The 23,507-nt window shown below is 48.1% G+C and overlaps 1 protein-coding gene across 8 annotated transcripts in view; it reads left to right on the top strand.

Annotated features, from left to right (window-relative positions):
• Positions 1-23,507, top strand: part of LOC147615868 (phospholipid scramblase family protein C343.06c-like) — a 143,051-nt gene that overhangs the window by 23,910 nt on the left and 95,634 nt on the right. For 7 of the 8 annotated variants that reach the window (XR_015262652.1, XR_015262651.1, XR_015262650.1 and 4 more), the window contains 4 exons: positions 6,161-6,226; positions 6,335-6,391; positions 6,475-6,536; positions 6,610-6,730. Coding sequence is in view for 3 of the 8 variants with exons in the window: in XM_086778488.1 (XP_086634614.1) it covers positions 6,161-6,226; positions 6,335-6,391; positions 6,475-6,536; positions 6,610-6,730 (306 nt within the window). In the remaining 5 variants the exon portion in view is untranslated. Of the gene's footprint in view, positions 1-6,160; positions 6,227-6,334; positions 6,392-6,474; positions 6,537-6,609; positions 6,731-6,868; positions 7,004-23,507 lie in introns of all 8 variants that reach the window. The other variant, XR_015262654.1, reaches the window with a different exon arrangement.

The following is a 23,507-nucleotide window of genomic DNA, read 5'->3' on the forward strand; positions in this document are numbered from 1 at the left end:
TCTCTCTCTCTCTCTCTGTGCTCGTGCTAGGCGCTGGTGGTCCTGCCCTGCTCGCGCTGCGCACCCTGGCTGTGCTGCGCCTGGCGTTGGCCTGTTCGCGCTGTGCTACGCCTATCCCCGCCCGAGCTGCCCTGCTTGTGCTGCGCACCCCCTGTGCTACGCCTAGAGCTGCTGTGCTAGCCTGCTTGCGCTGCCAGAAATACGGACATGCTTTCCACGATCAAAGGGGGGGGTAGCACAGTGGACTACATCATGGGGTCCATGGAGACCACACAGGCAGTGACATCTTTCACCATCCCCTGGTCCTATTGGTGCGGATCACACGTACCTCTTACTGTCACTAGCGAGTTCCACACTAGCACCCACACAGCCCACATAGGCATCACATACAACTTTCTACTTCACCCATGACTTGGCAGACATATATGAGCATCATGTATATGACAGGGTATTCCAGATCGATCCCCTGTCACCTCTAGACACACTCACCACCTAGCTGTCATCTCTACTACATACGGCCGCCACCCGCAGCGTCCCCCACCATACACACATTGCACACACAGATAGATCTGGGAGCATTCCCCAGAATCAGTGGTATGATGATGAGTGCAGAGAGCTATATAGACACCTCCGCGCCCAGAGAGCACTGGCTGTCTGAGCCAATGGTGAACCTCTACCTCTGAAACTATCCACAAATACTGCGATCTCATCAATGTATAGGCCAAAGAGTGTAGGTGAGAGTGGGCAGCCCTGCTTAACCCCAATAGTGCTACATATATTTCCCGAGGTCCCAATGGGTGCATGTACTCGGCCGAGTACTGCCTCATATAGTGCCATCACACCCCATATCATCGCATGTGAGAACTGGAGCTCATGCAAGCGTCCTATAGGATGAGTTGAGGGACGGAGTGAAAGGCTTTGCGGAAATCCACAAAGCAGCAATACACATGTCTCTTTGAGGACCTCGCCGCCTCTATGATAGCCCGTAAAGTAAAGATATGGTCTAGCATGGAAAAGTTTCTCCTGAAGCCTGCCTGGCCTGATGCTCTGTTTCCCATCCTTTTTGCCATAGAGCTCATCATGTCCTCTAGAACTACGCCATAGATTTTGGCCATTGTGTGACCAATCATGATATTCCTATAGTTACTTGGGGTCCGTGGGATCTCCTGCTTTGCGGATGGGGACAATGGTGTTGGTAGTCCAGGCTTCACAGAGTGCTCTGTTAAAAAGATTGGCAAGAATGGGAGTCAATACGTGGTGCCCGTGGACAAAATGTTCTGTGCGTAGATCCTCATGATCTTTTGCTCTCCCATTATGCAGCTTTTTAAGAGCCCTAGTGACACTGGGGGAATTAAAGAGATAAGATGATGTAGGCCTAGGGATGTGTGACATTTGTGGTATAGGCTGGTTTGGCACATCATGCATCTGTCGTGCATAGGCTTCCCAAAGGCTAGGATCTGTGATAGGTGTAGGTGCTCTTTTTTCTTCCAGAATGTGCCAAGCTTCTGAGCTGTCCTCGCTCAAAAAGAGCTGGTATAACTCTTGTTCTTGTCTGGTGAGAAATGCTCGTTTCTTTCCGCAAGTGAATGTACGGAAGATGTGTTGCATCTTATGTGCTGAAGTCAGCCCATGTTCTCTCTCGCGTAAGAGGTGAAGCTTGGTGGTTTTGCATACTTCATCATACCATCCATTTTGGGGTTGGGATTCCATTGGCAAACTTGATGTGGAGCATGTGGTGTAGGGGAAGCTGGCGTGGGTGGAGTCATGGATGATGGAGGAAAGTTGGGATGTGATGGTGGAGATAGGGAGGGATAAGTCGAGAGCTGAAATGTGGCGGGAGAAGTGGTCCTCATAGATGTGGTCAAGATCATGATGGAAACGAATCCGGGTGAAGGTGGTGAGAGGGGGTGTGGGTGTGGGTGGTTAGATGGGGCATGAGATTGTGAAAGAAAGTAATGCGTGGTCAGCTAGTATGGGGGGAGGAGGGATGGTGAAATCTGAGATGTGTGGAATAAGAGCGGGAGATCCCATGAGGTAATCCACTGTACTAGTCCCTCCCCCATGTGGAAAATATGTAAGGCTGTCCGACTGCAGCCATCTGGACAACCCATTATATATAACCAGCTCATGCATAGCCCCTATCTCCAAGAAGTGTCTACCATATGATGTTTCATTCCCCATATCTTGGTTGGCCCTCTGGAGGCCCATCTCAGCCAAGTCAATTTCTGACAACATAATGGCATCTCCTTGGAAGTCATATGTCTGAACTTGTTCCCCTTTTGTCCGTGCATTAAAGTCTCCTAATAGGAGGACCTCTCCTTGATGGGAGAACTCTGCAATGTCTGCAAATAATGGCGCATAGGGAGTCTCCCCTTTCTCTGTTAACTTGCATGCATATTCTGATTTCTCTGGTGGGAAGTAGCATACTGCAATATGCATCACTCTTAAGCCAGGCCTGGCTAATCGCATCCACATAAAACGAGCCTCCTCATCGTGTCTAACCATTGTGAGCATGCTTGTCAAATGAGGGCAAAACAAGCATGCCACTCCTCCCGAGCCAAGCACTCCCCTAGTGGTGCGTGTTTGTCGTCTGAAAGCTGATTCCCATGTATAACCCTCCACTCTCGGTAGCCCTCTCTTAGGACTTTGATGCGTTTCTGTGTAGAAGATAATATCCCTATTTGTGTATGTCTCTGTGAAGCCTCCTGTGTCTGACCATAGAGTTCCATTGCAATTCCATACTCCCATCCTCAATGCATCTATGGTCTCATAGGCCCCGCAGCATCATGTGGGGCATTTATCCGTGATGATGACTCTGTCATCACGATAAATGGCCCATTTTCCTGCCTTGCGGGCTTCCATAACCTGAACCATCCCGGCTTTCCTGTGTTCCACATGTAGGGGGGTGAGGTCATCTCCAAGGTATATTTTGGTGGTTCGGAGGGTTGCCCTCTTCTTCAAGAAAGCCAGACGGGACTCTGTATCTTTGAACTTGAGGAGGAGAGGCCTCTCCCTTGTCAAGTCCTCACCAAGCATCTACAAAAGGTGTGTTAGTGAGGCCCATCTGTCTACATAAAGTTTGACCGTCCTCTTTTGGTGAGTTGCCCGCTTGCAAGCCTGTTACTCGCACATGTAGAGCCCTAGATTGGCGACGCTTCTCTTCCTCAAGCGTGGCCGTCATGATGGATGTGGCATTTGGGGTGTGGACTGTTTTTTTCTTTTTCACAACCTCAACCCATTTGGACATTTTTCCAACCTCTTCTTTGGTTGCTTCCATGTTGTTTCAGAGGCCTGCATGCTCCTCCCGCAATCCTGATTTGGCCTCTTAAATCGCTGTTGTGATTGCCTTCTTAGCCTTCTCTATTTCCGCCTCAAGTTTGGCATTGGCGTCTCGTAACTGGGCAATCACTAGAGCAATGGCTTCTTGTGTAGCTATTTCTCCTTCGTCTTTGCCATGCTTGTGCATCTCTTCCTTGCATAATTCCATACATTTCTCCATGCATGCAGCCAGGCATACGTCCTTCCAGACTTCCATCTCTCATCGCATCTCAGCTTGCAGCTGTTTGTACATTTCCTTTTTGCCCTGAATCTCAGTCCTGACAGCATGAATCTCCTTTTGATGCTGGTTCAATGTCCTGTCTATCAGTTTCTTTTGGTTTGAAAGGGCCTTCTGAGCCTTTTCTTCGATCTTGTTCACTCTGTCTTCAAGAGGGAGCACCATTGTCACAGTCACCCTACTCAAGCTGTGGTCAATGACACGGGAGAAGACGGGAACCGGCCCGATGTGCGATGGGGTAAGGGTGGGAGTGGCTTCTGGTTGAGGGTTCAACCATTGGTCCGATGTAGGGACATTCTGCATTATCGCGCACAGGGAGAGGGTGAGAGCAGGGCGGTGGCGGCGGGCGCACAGAGAGAGGGCGGGAGCAGAGTGGCGGTGGCAGGCGCAGAAAGAAAGATTTTATTAATGTCTTCCAAAAGACCGAACTCGGCCTATGAGACAAATCGGAGTACCTGTATGGGGTATCCTCTGTCATCCCAACAAAATGAAAAGTACTGAACAAAAAAAGCTGAATCTGGGTGTGTAGGGGATGGAGCGCTACTACTAGGAGAATGCAAAGCTATATGCATGGAGTATACAATCATGATATGCAACCTAGCTAGCTCCATCCTGTACCATACTGGGGGGGGAGAGAGAGAGAGAAATGAAATGAAATGAAATGTTATATTAACGTCTTCAAAAGGCCATAATGACCTATGAGACCAAAAGTTACATCATGGTGGATCTGATACAATGTCTGGATAAAAAAACCCAGAAAATGAAAAAAAAAAAGATGATACTACTGGCACCTAGAAAATGAAACTGAAACTGGAAGGTACACTATGGAGGTACCTCCATCTCATAATATGTGCCCCATTGGACACTGGCGGATCTCCTCAATATCCTCTGTGGTCAGCACCCTGACTGGGTGTCTCGCATGCCTCGCAAGAATAATCCGAATCTGCCGCTGCAACCTCCGTCTATGCTGGGATGCCCTCCTCCGTAGTCGTGGGCGTCTGGACCACCCAAGCTCAATCGCACGATCAATCAGTGTACCCCTGGTGTGGGCGGTATCCATGTCCTGCTGCTGCTGTGGTCCATCTGGCGCAGTGATGGCCGGACTAAAGAAGTCTGTAATGTGCCTCTGAGTTTGGCTCTCTGTGCGCCTAAGCAGGCTATCTCTATGTCTCCGCAGCTCAAGCAAGAACAATCCCAAACACCTCTGGTCCTGGTACCCCATGACTTTGGAAAGTGGTCCAAAACCCTCTCTGAATAAACAGTGGAAACGACCACGTATCTCATAGTATGCAGTACAATGGCATATATAATGCAGCTCTGTCTCTGGCTCCCCATGGCATACTCGGCATATCCTGGCCTCAGCTGGTATACCTCTATATCGGTCAATCTCAATCTCAAGCTGGTGTGAGGATGTGCGAATCTGACCAATAGCACATCGTACTGCATGAGACAAGTGTACATCCATGTAACTGGGTCTGATCACAAAACCATCTGCTGTGAGCTGAAGAAAATGCTCTCTGTAGAAAGCCATCTTCGTGCCCAGCTCCTCAGTTGGCTGTATCCATGTCCTCCTAATGTCCAGCTGAACTAAATCCTGACGGATGAGTCTGGTAATCTCTGTCCGTGTAAGAGTGAGAGAGGGTGCCTCCAGAGAATACTGGAAGGGAGGCAATCTGTCCATGCTAAAACCATGTGCCTGGAACCAAGATGTCATCTGTCCATACCAACAAGCCGTGTCTCCCTGTAAAGCTAACTGTCGGGAGGACTCCAGGGCGAGGCGTGCATATCTGTCTCGGGGGAGATCCCACAAGCCATGTATGTAGGAAACTGATCTCGTAAGAGCCTCAATCACCAGAGGGGCAGCCGCCAGCTCTGCTCGAATAATCTCATGAGGTACCACAGCCTTGGCTCTAATAAGCCTAGCAATCATAGATACCAAAGGCCTCTCCATACCTCTCCACCCGCCTACGCTGTGATGGCCCACTGAAGGTCCCCATATCTGCACTCCATAAAGCATAGCTGATGTCACTAGAGTGTCAAAAAGCCAGAGTTTCGTTCGAGGTTCCTGAAACTGAACTTGCGAACACATCCTCTCCAAACCACCCAGGGCTGCATGTGCTCTAGTCAATCTAGTCTCTGCTGCTCTCCTCATTGAAAACACTGGCCCACTGAATACTACCCCAAGATATGTATATGCATCTGTATACTCCACAATCTCCTGCCCATATGTAAATGTGGAAGCTGATCGCCTAACCCAAGAGAGAGAGAGAGAGAGAGAGAGAGAGAGAGAGAGAGAGAGAGAGAGAGAGAGATTCTGCATTACTGCGCACAGGGAGAGGGCGAGAGCAGGGTGGCAGCGGTGAGAGGGCAGGAGCAGGTTATTGCGCACAAAGAGAGGGCGGGAGCAGGTGGCGGCGGGCACATAGAGAGACAGAGAGATATTAACGTCTGCAAAAGATCCCAAGACCGTAAAGATACAATGATACCATGGATATACTGAGAAAGAAAGAAAGAAAGAAAGAAAGAAAGAAAGAGAGAGAGAGAGAGAGAGAGAGAGAGAGAGAGGGCGAGAGATTTTGATATGCAGCATTATATCTGTGGCAGCTTCTACGTTCAAGGCGCTCCTTCAACGCCACAGTGATGGATAGAGCTGGTAGAATTTTGTTTATGGTGAATGGCTTCTTTTCCTTTTTCTGCATGACAATAAGCATTCCTTTGGTCCTTGAGAGTCTCGGTAAGAAAATGGCAATGTCAATAATGTTATTGATTCCTTGCCAGGTGAGGAGGCCAGTTTGGTTTTTCAACAGCACCATCTTTGCTGAGGTGGATGGAAAGGTACCCTAGGTGACTATTTTTGAGCTCTTTTTTTGGACTATGAGCATAATCAAATTGCTAACATTAGGAGTACATCATATTAGGTTATCGGGTTTGTTAAAAGTCGATGGCATCCGTGGAAGCGAATCTGTGACCTTTATCTAGGGTATGATTTCTTTTCTATGGTTGTACTGGGTGTGTGGGAGCTGGGTACTAACCTATAACTGTGTTCTTTGCAGCAAAAAGCAGTTTGCGGCTATGGAGAATCCTGGATTTTGGAGTTGGACCTTCTCTGTGAAAGATGAAACTGGCCGGGTCCTTGCTCTTATTGATCGAAATTATCGAAGTTGGTGCCATGAGGTGCATTTTTAGCAACTAAACAAATCTTTATAGAACTAGCCATTCTTTGTGTGGTTTCTTTCAGTTAGTACTGATATGCGGGCTTTTCCCTTGCCTTCTACCCACCCCTAGCACTTATATGTCTCATGGTTAGTCCAGCTACATGCAGGCCTCTCCTATTGTTGTGGCGCTTCGTTAGCTGCTGTGGTGGTTCTCATCCATTTGGTCTAACCTCCCTGTTGCTTTGTTCTCAAAACTCTCTACTTGCAACAAATCGATGACCTGCCCTACAGAGTGAGTACAGTTAGAACCTCTCTCCTCTTCAAAGACTTGTCAGGTAGAAAATGCAGCAGCTCGTAAGAATTAGTCGGTACTCCTTCAGACAATCTGTGGAACATGTTCAGAAAGACAAAAACATGAAAGTGTGGTATACAGTGTTTGCAAGCCGTGTGTATGTGTGAGCTTGTGCATGCGCGTGTTATCAATCAGATGACAGTATTTATGACTGATCCAAGCCATGCCTGAGTAATTGATCTTGATGATTGTGCACATGAGCAAAAGTAAGAGCCAATGGCAGCTTCATGTTACCATTAAACTAACCCTAATTGAGCTTGAGTCTCCGCAAAAGGACCACATTGTAACCAGACTAGCACTAGTTGACACGTGTGCCAATTATAGTCTCATGTCTTGGGCAACATGGACTTACCTAAAAACACAACATTGTGAACTGCTAACTAGCACTGATCCAATCGAAGGTGATTCATGGATGGCTAAGCCACACACACACTCAGATGATGCACCTTAAGCAAAGATTAATGAAACATAAAGCAACACTTATCAAAGAGTTAAACACTCTTGAGAACAAGCATAACGGAGCTTGACACAAGGTGTCCACAAAGTAATCACATAGCTCTATTAGCACAAAGATGCATAATACAAAGGTGGAGAGTGAGCACTCCAAAAGTACACGCCTACTCTCCATGATTCACTCCACCTCCCTTCATTATCTCCACCTCCCTATATCAAATTATGTGTGGCTTGATTCTAGGAGATGCCACCTACACTTTTACCTTTAGCCGGCCAAACTGCCTTGACATGTGTTCGGCTGACGGCCAAGGGTCCAGTTGACGGGTGTTCAGTTGACAGTTGACAGCTGTTCAGTTGAAAATTGTCCAGCCGACAAGTGCCAGCCGTCCAGCTGTTAGAGTGACAAGTGGCACTCCTAGCTGGTGATCCATTGATGGAATTACCTACCTACAACCAACCTCTCCATTGGTTACTGCGTTTGGTGGTGTTTACTGGGTCTATCTCTTACCTTGCAGGACCGCCACTAGCACACCATCAACAAGTGGGTGGCATGCCACTAATATTGGCAATCAATGGTAGGTTGCATTGGAATCACACTCCTCATTTAGTGCCGGGCACTTTATGGCCACATGGTACTCCTACTCACGAAATCTTGGGACAGCTGAGGGGACCGATTAATTTTAGTGAATCAATGCAATTGTTCTTGTTCTTCATTTGTTTCCGTACTGTGTGTACGTCTCTTCTCTTTCAAGCAATCTATTGAAGTGTCATCTTGCCAATTGCTGGTTGTCACTATCTCTTTTGTGCACGTCAAGCACAGTATCTTGTCAAGAGTTGTGTTAATGCATAGTGGATCAGGGTAGTGTAGCCTCACGTCTCCCTAGCCAAGTAGAAATTTTGGAGGCATACTGTCACATAGTGAATTAGTGACATAGTGTGGTGTCACAAACCCTAGTGTGTTGGGCAGCAATGTCTGCTACAGGTACACTAAAATTTGGCTATGGTGCTGGGGATTATTGACAATTAAGAGTTCCTCGTGAGTTCTAGAGTGTAGCATCACATCAAATCGGGCATGGATCTGGTTGATTGACCTTGCTGGTCCTCAATGGATGAGTCCATGGCTCTTTAATATGGATCTGTTGTTGGGTCATCACCTTGTCAGTTTGTATTGCATAAAGCAAAAGGTATCATCATGTAGTGAAATAGACATCTCTTTGTCCTAAATGCTGTTTTGATTTCATCCCCTCCATTCTAATTTGATGGTATCTCGATCTCAAATGAATCTTCGCGAGAAGAATTTGAGTTCATCAAGGAGATTATCAATCCTTGGAATAGGGTAACGGTTATTAACTATAATCTCGTTTACATCCCTAAAATCCCCACACATGCGAAAAGTGCCATCTTTCTTCTTCACAAGTAGAATGAAAGAAGCAAATGGAGACTAGCTTGGCTTGACCCATTCCATGTCAATCAACCCTTGCACTTGTTTAGCCACTTCATCTTTCTCCACCTTGGAAAGCCTATATGAAGGTTTATTGACAACCTTCGCATTCGGCTCCAACTCGATAGCATGATCTACTTTTCTCTTTGGTGGTAGTCGCTTTGGCATGTCGAATACATCCTTGTACTCCTCTAGAAGCTTTACCATATCCTTATGTGAAACCTTCTTATCTTCTTCATTGCTTTCATCATTACAAAGCTGTAATATAAAGATTTTGCCCATGTCACATGCACTCTGCATTGTAGTGCATGGTGACAAATTGGCTCATCATCATCAGTGCAACATTGTACAATATTAGTTCCATTCAGGATGATATTTGTCGTATGCCATGATCCCATTTTAAGCCTTACTCTAGGATAAGTCAGGCGCGAGCTACGTAGGTCATTCTTAGCCATAGCAAGTCAATCAGTTAGTCTAAGTCCCTTAACCCACTTAAAGAGACGCATTCATGCATATACAGTCAGTAGAAACCTTAGGGTTTGCATCAGAAAGCATTCTGCATATTGCACATCACTCATCCATTGCATCTAGACCATGGCAAACACCCCAGATATCATCTAGTATTTATCAGGACATTTACTAGGATTCTTCTTGTATTTTTCCCATCATTTTCAGCATTTTTCACATCATTTATGCATTTATGTTGGGCATGAGCAGTCGGCCAGCTTAGTAGCCAGCCAACTGGCCCCTTGTGTCCATATAAATAGAGTTCTTGCATAACCATTCATTCATTCAATCATATTCAATAGTCAGCATTGAGACGCATCAGTCTTCAGCCTTGCATTCACTTCAACCCTATGCGTTTTGGAGAAGCGTGTCATCCTACAGCTAGAGGAGCATCAACGCTTGTGCATTCAGTCCTCCATCAGCAAACCGAGCAGTTCTCAGCATTCAGCCATCAGTAAACCTTGTGTTTTCTGCATCCATACAGTTTTCAGCATTCATCGTATCATCGTTTTGTTTGAGCCACTTGGTGAAGGTAAAACGCAGCATTCATATTCATTTACAACATTCATACTTAGTCTAGAACAGTCCCAAACAGCCCCTCTCTCAGCCCTAGCTTTGCATCCCTCCCTCATTCCATTGGGAAGAGTGCATAGGCTCGAGATTGGAGATCTTTGGTGTTTCTACAGCAGTGTACAGTTCAGCCCAACACTTGGTCTTTAGAGGTCTTGCGTTTGGCTTATCATCAATCACACAAGTCAATCTCTTTAAAGATAATAAAGCAAATACTATCTCGGTAACGGGATAGGGGGCCCTTTAGTGGGTAATCGGGACCCCATACGGTGTACAGTTCTCATCTCTCTCTCTCTCATATCTCTTTAAAGTTTGAAGTCTTAAAGTGGATTGCTAAACTCACGAAACTCAGGATACGGAAGACGGTGTGAGCATTTGTGTGACAAGATCCTCGAATACGAATACTTCCGCTGCATGTTACGGCCCATCTTTCTCATCCCCCTCTTGAGTTGCATGGCATTAATCAAAACCATCTTTGATCCACATAAAGCTCTCAAGGTAACCATCTTCTCACCATGCATAAATGACATAAACCCTTGTTGTATGTTCATGGTGAATGAGCCAAGAAAGAAAGTTATATTAAATGTCTTCAATGGGTCTATGAGACCAAAGTGATACAATGCTATCCATGGTATGTCTTATCATGGAAAAGGATCCAAATCTCCATCGTGGATGTTGGTTCTCCCATGATTGTCTTCAGTGGCATAGGCATCTTCATCAGCATCCATAAGCATGGTAGTACTGGCTGACTTCAAGTTGCCATTGGGTTGTTTTGAAGGCCCACCAATGTGCATTTTCTTCCTTTCTTCCACATGAGTACTTCTCTCAATCTTTTCTCCAAGTGAAGAAAATTCACCTTTGATCTCTTTAAGCATCCCTATTTGATTGAGTTGGAAACTCTCCATCATAGTCTTTTGTAAATTAGAAAAATTGTCCACCATTAAACATCATTGCCAAATATTGCATGTCATTGCTCAATTGACATTTAGGCACATTTGCAACATCCTCGTTGACATCCACTTGAACTTGTTCCATATATGTCGTCTCACTTTGAGCCTTCAAATTGACATTGTCTCCTTGTGTGTTGTCCAATGATGCATCATTTGCATGCTCATCTTCTATATTTGCCATTGCCTTTTTCCCAAATGATGGCAAAAGAGGGGTCTTTCTTGTATCTTTCGGCATAGCAAATATACAAAACCAAGCAAATGATCTCTGATGGTAGTGTCCAATAGTTCCTTACGAAGCTCTTGAGATAGGCTTCACAAATATATAAAGATCTTCCACAAATGAAGCTCTGTTTACTGTCTGTTTTTTTGAATCCACGACACCAAATTGGTCGTATCTGCTTCACCAAAAGTCCGATTTGTGATGTCTTTAGCTTGTTGGAGAGGTAATGGAATGGGGTACACAATGATACAATCATCAGTCCATCCCTTTTACTCTCTGTCCGGTTACCCCATGCGGCTGAATTTTGGCAATATGACCACCAAAAAGTTTCAGAATCAGGAGGTTGATGGCTCGCTAGAAAGCTCTCAACATAGCCTTTCCAAGCATGTGATCAAATTAGATTCATTCTGGAGCGTTTATGACTGAATTGACTTCTGAGATTTGACCAAAACTGGCTTCGAAGTGTTGCATAAGCCACTTTTGTTGCCAATTAATCAACTGCATGTGTTTCCAACATCAATGAGAATCAAAAGCACTTGCCAAAGAACTTTGAATGCAATCTGAGTTATCCATTATGCATCTCATGTGGTGCATAGCCTCATGAACAGATTCCCTTGGCAACCATTACCCATGCATCAATCCATTAAATCCATTTCCATGTATTTGCTCAATGGAAGTCAATTCTTTTTCAATCCACAGCATGAATGGGAGAGGAAGAATTAGGGTTAGGTTAGAGTATTCATGTGGGAGACATACACAGAGAAGAACAAGGGAGAGAGAGAGAGAGAGTTGTGGGGATAAGTCAACTCATGATATGAGTGTGTGACTCCCCTATCACACATGTATATTGCACTAGTACACAGTGTGCACTTAGTACATTAAAAGTACTAAGTGTACTATGTACTATAACTTAGTACACATAGTGCACTTAGTACATTAAAAGTACTAAGTGTACTATGTACTATAACTTATGGGCTTGTACACACTATAAGGGTGGGCATTATGCCTTTACCCCAACAACCTCCCACTTAAAGGCAAAGTGCTCTTAAGTAAAGGAAAAGAAAAATCAGCATGTACATGATAATATACAAGGCCATATCAAGGCTGAAAATGGCCTCATCCAATGCCCATCAAGTGTCTGCAATGAGCAAACCGCTCCGGAGGCAAACTCTTTGTCAACAGATCAGCCGGGTTGTCATCGGTATGAATCTTAACAAGCTGAATTTGCTTGTTCTCTATCACCTCTCTGATGAAGTGATACTTCACATCCACATGCTTCGTCTTTGCATGAAAGACAGGGTTCTTTGCCAACTGGATGGCACTCTGACTGTCACAATGCAACAATGGAATATCCCCTGTATAACCCAAATCAACCACTAACCGAGATAGCCATAATGCCTCCTTGCAAGCCTCTGTGGCTGCAATATACTCGGCCTCTGTAGTAGATAAGGCAGTGCACTTCTGCATCCTGGATATCCATGACACAGCACCTCCTGTGAATGTAAACACATAACCGGTAGTAGACTTCCGGTTATCTGGATGACCGGCATAATCCGAATCCGTGTAACCATGCACTCATGCATCCTGTTTGCCAAAACAAATGCACATATCCTGTGTGCCCTTCAGGTATCTCATGACACCTTTCACTGCTTCCCAATGCTTCTTGCCAGGGTTGGCCATGTATCTAGAAACCACTCCCACTGCAAATGCAATGTCCGGCCTACTAGCAACCATGGCATACATGAGACTGCCACAAGCTGAAGCATACGGAATCTTGGCCATATCAGCCCTGCCACTATCTGACTGTGGGCTGTCCATAACACTGAGTTTCACATATGGAGGCAAAGGAGTACTAGTCTTCTTCCCCCCGTCCATATTGAACCTCTGCAAAACTTTGCCAATGTATTCCTTCTGAGACAAATACAACACATGCTGATTTCTGTCCCGAAGTATCCGCATACCCAAAATGTGATTTGCATCACCCAAATCCTTCATATCAAAGGTTTGATGCAGCCTCTGCTTCAAGGCATCCATCTCTTTAAGAGATTTCCCGGCAATCAACATATCATCAATATACAAGATGAGGATCAATAGACTGCCATCCAAAGCTTTCTTGGTGTACAAGCAGTGATCTATGTCACTTCTCCTGAATTTCTGGGATTTCATGAATGTATCAAATTTATGATACCATTCCCTTGGTGCCTGTTTGAGCCCATAAAGACTCTTTTTCAGCTTGCATACAAGCTTCTCCTTTCCACTCACTGTATAACCCTCTGGCTATTGTATATATATCTCCTCATGGAGATCACCGTGAAGAAAAGCAGTCTTCACATCCATCTGAATCAAGTCCAGATCATCATGTGCAACCAAAGCTAACACAGCTCTAAGTGTGGTCATTTTGACAACTGGAGAGAAGATCTCAAAGTCCACACCATATTCCTGCTTGAAGCCCTTAGCCACTAACCTGGCTTTGTATCTTGGCTTTGCATCTGGTGCAACTTTGAGCCTGTATACCCACTTGCATGGCAAAACCTTCTTGCCTGTAGGCAAAGGCACCAACTTCCATGTTCCATTTTTGTGCAGAGAATCCATCTCTGACTTCATGGCACGCTCCCAAAGAGCTTTGTCTGCCCTCTGTAAAGCCTCCTTATAACATGAGGGCTCCCCACAGTCAGTGAGCATCAAGTAGTCAACCCCTGGAACAAACCTGTCAGGGGCTCTGGAGGGTCTTGTGGACCTCCGTACCCAATGACCATCATTTGCAGGTTGCTGTCCAGCCTGCATATCACCCATTGGTGGCTCCTGTTCCATGCCATAAGGCTGAAATATCATGCCCGGTATCTCCTCTAACTGTGGTATATCCATAGGGATATCTTCTGCCATGTCTGGCTGTCCATTTGGACCATTTTCAGCACCATTTAAGGGCTGGTTTTCCTGCTGTAATGGCTGATTTACAGCCCTTGGTTGTTGTTCATGATGTCCATCATCATCAAAGATGACTCTGCCAGGCTCCTGTTGCCTTGCAGGCTCCTTATACATGCATGTTTCATCAAAAATGACATCATTGCTGCGTATAATCTTTCTATTCACGGGATCCCAAAGTCTATACCCCATTTCACCTCTGTCACCATATCCTAGGAATATGCATTTGTGAGACTTAGGATCAAGTTTGGTGCGCATTTCCCTGCGTATGTGCACGTACGCAACGCAACCAAACACTCTCAAGTGCTTGTATGACGGAGGCTTCCCTGTCCATACCTCTTCCCTGTCCCTGCGTATGTGCACGTACGCAACGCAACCAAACACTCTCAAGTGCTTGTGGACCTTAGAGCCTCTGGCAACAACCAGTGAGCCCTTACTAATCTTCCACTTTCCACGACCAAATGTGGTAACATAATCAGCATCATCAAGCTGTCCAGTAGAAAGCAGGTTCTTCTTGATCTCAGGCACATGCCTGACATCATGGAGCATAAGCTGTGAGCCATCTGAAAACACAAGCCTCACATCACCTGTGCCAAGAATCTTGCATGCATGGTTATCACCCAAATAAACCACTCCTTCATTGCCAGTAGTATACCTGACAGTCTCTGTAACGTGTGACATGAAAGGAGGCACCTGAATCAATGATCCATGAGTGCATACCATGACCACCTGTAAGAAGTGAATGGGCATCAAGTGAAGACGTAAATAGGACCTCATCCTCACTGCCACCTGCATGTGACACATTGATTTCTTCAATCTTGACTCCACTTTTGCCCTTTGGCTTTACATCTTTGGCTTCATCTTTGTCTTTGTCTTTGCCTTTTCCCTTTTCTTTTTGATCATTTTTCCATTTGTAGCATTGCTTTTTAATGTGTCCCTTCTTGCCACAATAATGGCATTCCAAATCCTTTTTGGAGCGAGACTTGCTCCTTCCCCTTTCTTGGCTTTTTCCCCTTTGCTGGGATCTCCCACGTGCATTCATTGCATTGGACTTTCCAATAGAGTTGTTTTTCCTGTTCATCTCTTCTTGAAGAAGAGCACCCTCAACATCTGCATATGACAGCATAGCATGCGAATTGCTAGTGGCTGTCCTGAATGTGTCCCAACTCTCTGGCAAAGTGCATAACAGAAAAGTGGCTTTGAACTCATCGTCCATTGCCAACTTTTGATTAATGACGTGGCTGACAATACCATTAAACTCATTTAGATGGGTTGTCATAGATGCCCCTTCCTTCATCTGAAGACCTATGAGTTTCTTCAACCAGTACACTTTGCTTGAGGCACTTTGCTGGGCATACAAGTCCTGCAATCTCTGCCACATTCCCCAAGCTGTCTTCTCTTCACGAATGCTGAAAAGTAAAGAGTCTGACACAGACAACATGATAGTCGATCTTGCCAGCTCATCCATATCTTCCCACTCTTCAGCAGTAAGAGAAGCGGGCTTTACACCCCTGTCTTTGATAGGCTTGTGCTGCTTTTTCTGAAGCAACACATTATAGCACTGGGTTTGCCAAATATCATAGTTATGTGAGCCTTCAAGCTTCTTGATGTGAAGCAATGAAGAGCTCTCACTTGTGGTTGCCATAGCAATATGCAACCTGTCCGTGCCTGACTCCCTGCAAAATGTGCAAACACTGTACAAAAAAAGCACACAAAGTGTTCACAGTTATTCTCCCAAGCTTTATCTCCCACTGCGGAAGCACAAATGCAACTTTTCTCCCACTTTATGTGATGAAATCACCAAAATTTGGTTGCTGCAGATTTAGGACAGCACCTTAAATGTGCTCTGTTGCCCTTCCAAAGTACTGTACAACAGTACCAATTGCTCACAAATGATGTACCAAACCTGTACCGGCAAGTACAGCAGCTGAAATTGAACCTTTTCCTCACTCAAATCAGTGTACAGCCATGCCAAAACTTGCACAAAGCTGTGCCAAATCTGTACCAGCAGGTATAGTAGCAATAAATGCTCTCCTGGCTGTCCAAATGAGTAAAAATCAGACTGTTACAGTCCCGAACACTGCATAAAACAGTCCCGAACAGAAATTGGACAAAAGCCCCTGGACTGCAAGCTGATTTCTGAGGATTCAAGGCATAAAAGTCTTGCCTGCTGCTTTGCCAAGCTCAACAAGCATACGAACTTGAAAAGCCCCTTGATTTAAGATCAATTTCTGATCCTACATGGTACATTGACGCACATGAAGGCATCCAGAGTCTTTGCGATGCTTCCCCCTGGCCACATATACATCCAATACATGAAAGCCCCTTGGTTTATAGGCACATTGAGTGCTTGTAAGGCATCAACACATTATCCACAGCATCAAATGCGATTGCCTGCATGCAAATCAATCCAATCGGCATAAAAGCCCCTTGATTTGCACTGCAATTTGCTGCAATTTTGCAAATCAATCCAATCGGCACAAAAGCCCCTTGATTTTCACTGCAATTTGCTGCAATTTTGCCCGAATGTGCGATTTCTCACATCATACAGCATGTATGAGTGCTTAATTGCACAATTACATCAAAAGCCCCAAATTTCGACATCCAATTTCTTGCAAATTGATCCTGATTGTGACCAATGTCACCCAATTTTGCCAATTTTGCTCAAAATTGAGAATTTCAGCACCTGTACCTGCTCAATTGATGATTGTATCTGCTCAATTGCAAATCCCAAAAAAAAATTGAAGCATGTACCTCGTAAATTTCTGAATTTTTCGTTGCAGAAAAGGGGGGTTTGCTGAATTTGGTGCTGCTGCAAAAATCGTGATGCAGAAAAGGGGGGGGGGGGCGGGCGCTTCTGATGCTGATGCTGATGCAGTTGCTGCTGCAGTTGTACGATGTACGGATGGCTGGGCTCTTGAGGCGTGCTTAAGATGGCTTCTGGCCCATGTGGAAGCTTCCCTACGGCTGCACAGACGCTGCTGCTGTGCTGAGATAGATCATCGAGTGCAAGAAGGTGTACCCCTCCGCCTTCATCCGTGTTCTTGGCTTCGACGCCAAGAGGCAAGTGCAGGTCAGCGGTGACGTGGAGCAAAGCACTGGACGCCCACCTGTGCGCTGACTCATAGACCCATTCGCACGTAGACGCTGCTGCACTCCGATTCAATCAGTGGCTTGCGCTACACACGCCTGCTTGCTACCTTCCTAAGCGGATTGCCCCAGCATTGCGAAGCATCCACGAAGAAATCCTCACCCGCTGGCAGAGGCCTCATGGTGGCCCTCAGACGAAATGCCCGACTGCTGTGCGCTTCAAAGTTGCCGCCACCTTCGCCTATTCACAAGCAACTCGAAAAAAAAAGATTCGCCATCACTGCCGGTAAGGGGTTACGCCTTGTGGCCACCAACACTTTGCTGTGCTGCCTCTTATGAGCCGGTGCCTGCTGTGCAGCGTGTGGCTTTGCCCGACAAGCTGAATGTATTACAGCAACTCGTTCAGCTATCAAGGAGAAGAGGGAAGAGGGAGGGATCACTAAGCTCTGATACCAGTTGAATGGGAGAGGAAGAATTAGGGCTAGGTTAGAGTATTCATGTGGGAGACATACACAGAGAAGAACAAGGGAGAGAGAGAGAGAGAGTTGTGGGGATAAGTCAACTCATGATATGAGTGTGTGACTCCCCTATCACACATGTATATTGCACTAGTACACACAGTGCACTTAGTACATTGAAAGTACTAAGTGTACTATGAGAGAGAGAGTTGTGGGGATAAGTCAACTCATGATATGAGTGTGTGACTCCCCTATCACACATGTATATTGCACTAGTACACATAGTGCACTTAGTACATTAAAAGTACTAAGTGTACTATGTACTATAACTTATGGGCTTGTACACACTATAAGGGTGGGCATTATGCCTTTACCCCAACACAGCATGCGGTACCTAATCCTCTCACTACCACCTTTTCCAAGGCAGTCAGTGGTAGCGGAATTCATGAAAACTCTCTCCCTTGGTCCCTTTTTCCTCCTCTTGCCAAGAGTACTCCTCACAGCAACTAGATTCTACTCTTTGGTGTCTTTGCCCAGCCGTTGGTCAGGTTTGTGGCTACATTTTTGGGGATCTTACTCCTTTGTGCCATCTGTAGAGCCGTGCCTCGAGAACATCCTTTTAGATGCGTTTTCGGGGAAGCATCTCCTTCGGTTACCTCCTTTGAAACCTCGTGTGACACTAAGATACTTAGTGCTCATTAGTTCTTGGGGGTCTTTGCAAGATAGAGAGGTCAAGGAGCTACTCAAAGAATAGCGAGACTGCAACGACGTGATCTGCTCCTGCGAGCTCCGCCTCTCCCCCTCCCGCTGCTTCTCGCCGTCGCGCCCCCCTCTCCCCCCCGCCTGTCCCCCGCCTTCTCCTCCGTCCTCTCCCCCGCCTCCTTCCTCGTACCCTTCCTTGCCATCTCTCCCCCGCCTTCTGCCTCGCATCGGCCCCCGCCTTCTCTCCCCCGCCTTCTTCCTCGCATCCTCCCCCGCCTTCTCTCCCCCCCCCCCCCCGCCTTCTCCTCCTCCGCCTCCTTCCTCGTTTCCTCCCCCCGCCATTTCCCCCCCCCCCCCCCCCCCCGCCTCCTTCCTCGCTTCCTTCCCCCGCCACCTCTTCCCCCGCCATCTCTACCCCCCACGCCTTCTCCTCCGCCTCGCTTCTCTCCCCCGCCATCTCTACCCCCCCCCCCGCCTTCTCCTCCGCTGCGCGGCTCTTCCCCCCCGCCCTCTCCCTCTCCTCCCCTTCCGTCTCGCCCCTCCCCCCACCGCTAGCTCCTCCCCCCCCCCCCCCCCCCCCCCCCCCCCCCCCGCTCCGCCCCCGCTATCCTCTAACCTTCCGCCTCTTCGTTTCCTCGTAGGGCTGTGTCCCTCCCGTTGGTGACCCCGGTTTCTGGCCTTTTCCCTCTGGAGGACTCCATGGAAGCCGCTCTGACTGCCCCTGCCGATTCCGGTCTCCGTCTGGAGTTCACAGTTGCAGATCATCAGTTGTTTGTTTCCACAGTATCCGCTCTTGAGGCCTCCTCCTTGGTCTGCAAGATAGTGGGTAGCCGTCCGATGCGGAGAGAGCTTCGCGACCTTCTGCAAGGCAGCCTCGTTGGCGTGCCTGCCAAGATCGTTAGCGTCGATTTTTTGGGACGTGGCTACTACCAGGTGGATTTCGAGTCCCCCCAGGCAGCTCAGATGGTGCTGGCTCGGAGCCCCATTGCCCTCCGCTCATCCCGGGCGTTCCTGGCGCGATGGACTCACGGTTTCGACCCCGCTTCTGACCCGCTAGCAGGCGCGACAGGTTTTCCCATCACTATCTGCTTTCCTGGACGCCATAGGGAGTACTTGCCCCTCTTGTCATCCATTGGAAAGGCGTTCGGGCAGGTGGTGGAGACGCCTCAGACAGCGGCTTCAGTGATAGCTCGGGCAGCAGGACTCCCGGCCATTCGTGTTGTGGTTCCGTCACCGGAGTCCCTCCCGAAGACGATCCTCCTCCCTTGTCTTTTTGGAGGACATCTGATACAGCGCGTGGAGTATTCGGGCCTCCCCGGCCAGTGCTACACCTGTCGGGAGATGGGCCATCTCGCACGCGCCTGTCCCCGCAAGGGGGTTCATCCTTCACGCTCTGCCGCCTCTGGACCCCCTGCACGAGACCCGAGGGGTGGCCATCCACCTCAGAGACCGGACATACCTGGCTCGTCTCAGCAGGCCCCGGCGGAGGATGCCGCGCAGACCCAGGAGGCTGGCGGATGGCAGGAGGTTCGCCGGCGGAAACGCCCGGCCCGCAGGGACCGTCGCCGACGCGAGCAGGCAGCACAGGCTGACGGACAGGCTGGCGGACAGGCGACTCCGGCTGGCGTCCAAGCACCTACCCGCACTTATGCTCCAGTCAGGGATAGGCGGCCAGCAGGTCCCCACCCCGATGGACGAGGATTCAGACTCAGTGCCCGTTGAGGCCGCCGGTGGAGCCCCCTGTTAGAAGTCATCTCCTGTCTATTTGTATACACCAGGGCCTCTGTTGTGGGTGTGCCCGCCCGTATATCATTTTTCCACACTCCCCGTATTTTTTCCCTATTTTTCCCATTTTTTCCTAGTGGCTGGAGGGCTGCCAGGTGATGCCAGGACCACTCTGAGGCTGGCCGACTGCATCTGTAGCAGTCGTGGGCTATCTGAGTGCTGGCCGACTTGTTCTGAGCAGATGTGGGGCACCAGATGCTGGCCGACTGCTGTTTTTCAGCAGTCGTGGACATTTTGTGAGTCGTGGGCCTCTTCCAGAGCTGGCCGACTGCCCTCATGGGCTTGTATATATTCCCCCCCATCCTCCTCCACTTTCTCATTCAGTTATCTCCGGGATCTTGTGTATAGAGAAGAGTTTACACACATCTCTCTGTGTTTCTTGTGCTGATTATTTTCTGCAATCTACTTGCTCTTGTCTACCCAAGTTTGGATATCATTTCCACTGCATATTCTGACATGGTATCAGAGCCCTAGGCTCTAGCAGATCTTGGGCGTTTTTCTGAGCAAGAGGGGGAGCAACAGGTTGCTGATCGGTGGACTGTTTCGGGCTGAACGGGAAGTGAAGGTGCAAGAGGAAGGCGGGCAGAGGGGCTGGACAGCCACTTGCATATTTTCTGATTTTCAGATTTTTCCCACCCACCCACCCTTTCAGGTTACTCTTCGAGATGGCGGATTTACTCGAGATGGCAGAGAAGCACGTGAAGATTCCGACTCTTCCCACGTTCCCAGTGGATCGGCAGTTGGACGGGTCCAATTATGGCATCTGGAAGGTCATGATGGAGTCAGTTCTGGAGTCATATGATCTTGCTGATTTTATTATCAAAGGGGTGCCAAGGCCGGAAGCTGAGGAAGGGGAGGTTTTATCCGCGAGGAAGGACCGAGAGGCACAGGCACAAATGTGGGACCGTGTCAACGCCAGGGTCCGGTCATTTATATTCCTCAATTGCACACCGCAGGTGATCAACCATGTGAAGCACATGACGCTGGCGAGAGGCATATGGGAGCACTTGGCTTCTTTGTACAACAGGGTATCACCCATGAAGCGGATATCCCTGGAAGTGCAGATGCGGGTTATGAACCCTGCAAAGTCTTCGACGATGCGGGAACACATTAACAAGCTGCAGGCCCTTCAGTAGGAAGTCCTTCAAGCTGGGAAAGAGATATCGTCCGAAGATATGGCCATCACGTTACTTTCCCACTTGCCTGGTCAGTATTCCACTTTCTATTCTTCGTTGATCACGAGTGGCAGGCTCAGCACCATTACTTGGGAGGAGCTTGTGCCAATGGTCTTGGACCAGGAGGAACGTTTCACGAACCCTCCTCACGGCGGAGGTTCGGAGGCCTTAACTGGCCAACGGTCGAAAGGCCGTAATACCAACAAGGGCAAAGGGAAGGCTTCATCAGATAAGTCTTCCGAGAAGAAGCCTGATCCAGAACGAGAGAAGCTGAAGGCCGAAAGATCGTGTAATGATTGTGGCGAGAAAGGCCACTACTGGAGGAAGTGCCCTAAGCGGACAGGGAAGAGTGCTGAGTCCTCAGCCTCAGCTGCGAAGACTCCGGCATTTGTGCACTTGGAGATGGTGGACTCCGATGATTCATCGTCTTCGAGCGAGGAGGCAGTTGGCTTCACCGCAAAGGATACTCGGGAATGGATTCTCGACAGTGGTGCTTCCAGGCACATGACTCCATCCCGTGACTTCTTCCTGGATCTGAAGCGGCAGTCAGGTCGTATCTTTATTGGTGATAATTCCACTATTCCGATTCATAGTGAGGGCCGGATGGAGATCATTCCCGACGGCAAGGGGGGCAAGCATGCTTCCCGTGTTCTTTATGTCCCTGCTCTGGGCTTTCATCTTTTGTCAGTGCATGAGGTATGCAAGACTGGCTTTCGGGTGGAATTTGAGGAGCATTCAGTTGCTCTAAGGGACCGTGAGACAGGCAAAGTTGTTTGGGAAGGCGGTGTGGAGAACGGTATCTACAAACTCTCTGCACTCTCCTCACTGAGACAGGCTCTCAGGTCGGAGACTTGTGGCACTTTCGTTTTGGCCACTTGAATGTGGATGCTTTGCGGCGCGCCTTCCGGGACCAGATGGTGGTTGGCTTGCCAGATGTTGGTAGTAGGCAAGGACGCTGCAGTTCTTGCATACGTGGTAAGCAGCACAGGGAATCCTTTCCGAAGCAGGCTTCCAGGCGGGCTTCAAAACCTTTGGAGTTGATTCACACTGACTTGTGTGGACCACAGCAGATACCATCCTTGGGAGGATCTCTCTACTTCATGCTGCTTGTTGATGATTGTACCAGATTCACGTGGGTCTACTTTCTATCACAGAAGGACCAGGCTTTTGCTCGGTTCAAGGATTGGCACGTGATGGTGGAGAAAGAGTCTGGATTTCAGGTCAAGACTCTCAGGGCTGACAAAGGAGGGGAATTCTCCTCGACTGTATTCTTTCGGTTTTGTGCAGATCATGGCATCAAGAGGGAATTGGCCAATACCGGATCGCCTTCGGAGAATGGAGTTGTTGAACGTAAGAACAGGACTGTGGTGGAGATGGCGAGGACCATGCTGGAGCATCGAGATCTTCCTCGTCCACTGTGGGGTGAGGCTGTGGCGACAGCTGTCCATACCATTAACCGCTCTCCGACGACTTCTGTACCCCATATGACTCCATTTGAGGCATATTTTGGCAGGAAACCCGATGTCTCGCACTTCCGTGTCTTTGGGAGTGACGCGTATGTACATATTCCGAAGAAGCAGAGGGGGAAGCTTGACTCCAAGTCCCGCAAGCTGGTATTTGTGGGGTATAACTCTCTTTCCAAGGGATACAGGTTGTATGATCCAGAGAGGAACGAGATTGTTGTCAGCCGGGATGTGGTCTTTGATGAGCATGTTCCAGCATCCACTGTCGAGGAGCCGCCACTTCTTGGAGATCCAGAGTCTGATGATGATTCCCAGTCTATCACTCCAGTTGATCCACCTCAGTCATCACAGGAGGTTGAGCCCGCAGCTGGAGTTGAGCCCCCGCGACCACAGGAGGCTCCACGATCTGTTCGAGTACCTAGGTGGTTGATGGACACCCTTCGGGAGTCAGGTGTCACGGAGCTACCCTCCGAGTGGACCACAGAGGACGGCCCTCGAAGATCACATCGAGTTCGAGATAAAAGCAACACGGCGGAGCTTCTTCAGGTGAACTATGCTCTTATGTCTCGTATCATGCGGGATAAAGAGCCCACTTCCGTAAAGGAAGCCCTTTCACAGGATACTTGGAGGGAAGCCATGCAGGTGGAACTTGACGCCATCGAGAAGAACAACACTTGGGAGTTGGTACCGAGGCCGTCGAAGTGGTCA

The sequence above is a fragment of the Cibotium barometz genome, chromosome 39 (genome assembly GCF_041138505.1).
Source record: "Cibotium barometz isolate CiBa-2024 chromosome 39, ASM4113850v1, whole genome shotgun sequence".
In the NCBI taxonomy this organism is placed as follows: domain Eukaryota; kingdom Viridiplantae; phylum Streptophyta; class Polypodiopsida; order Cyatheales; family Cibotiaceae; genus Cibotium; species Cibotium barometz.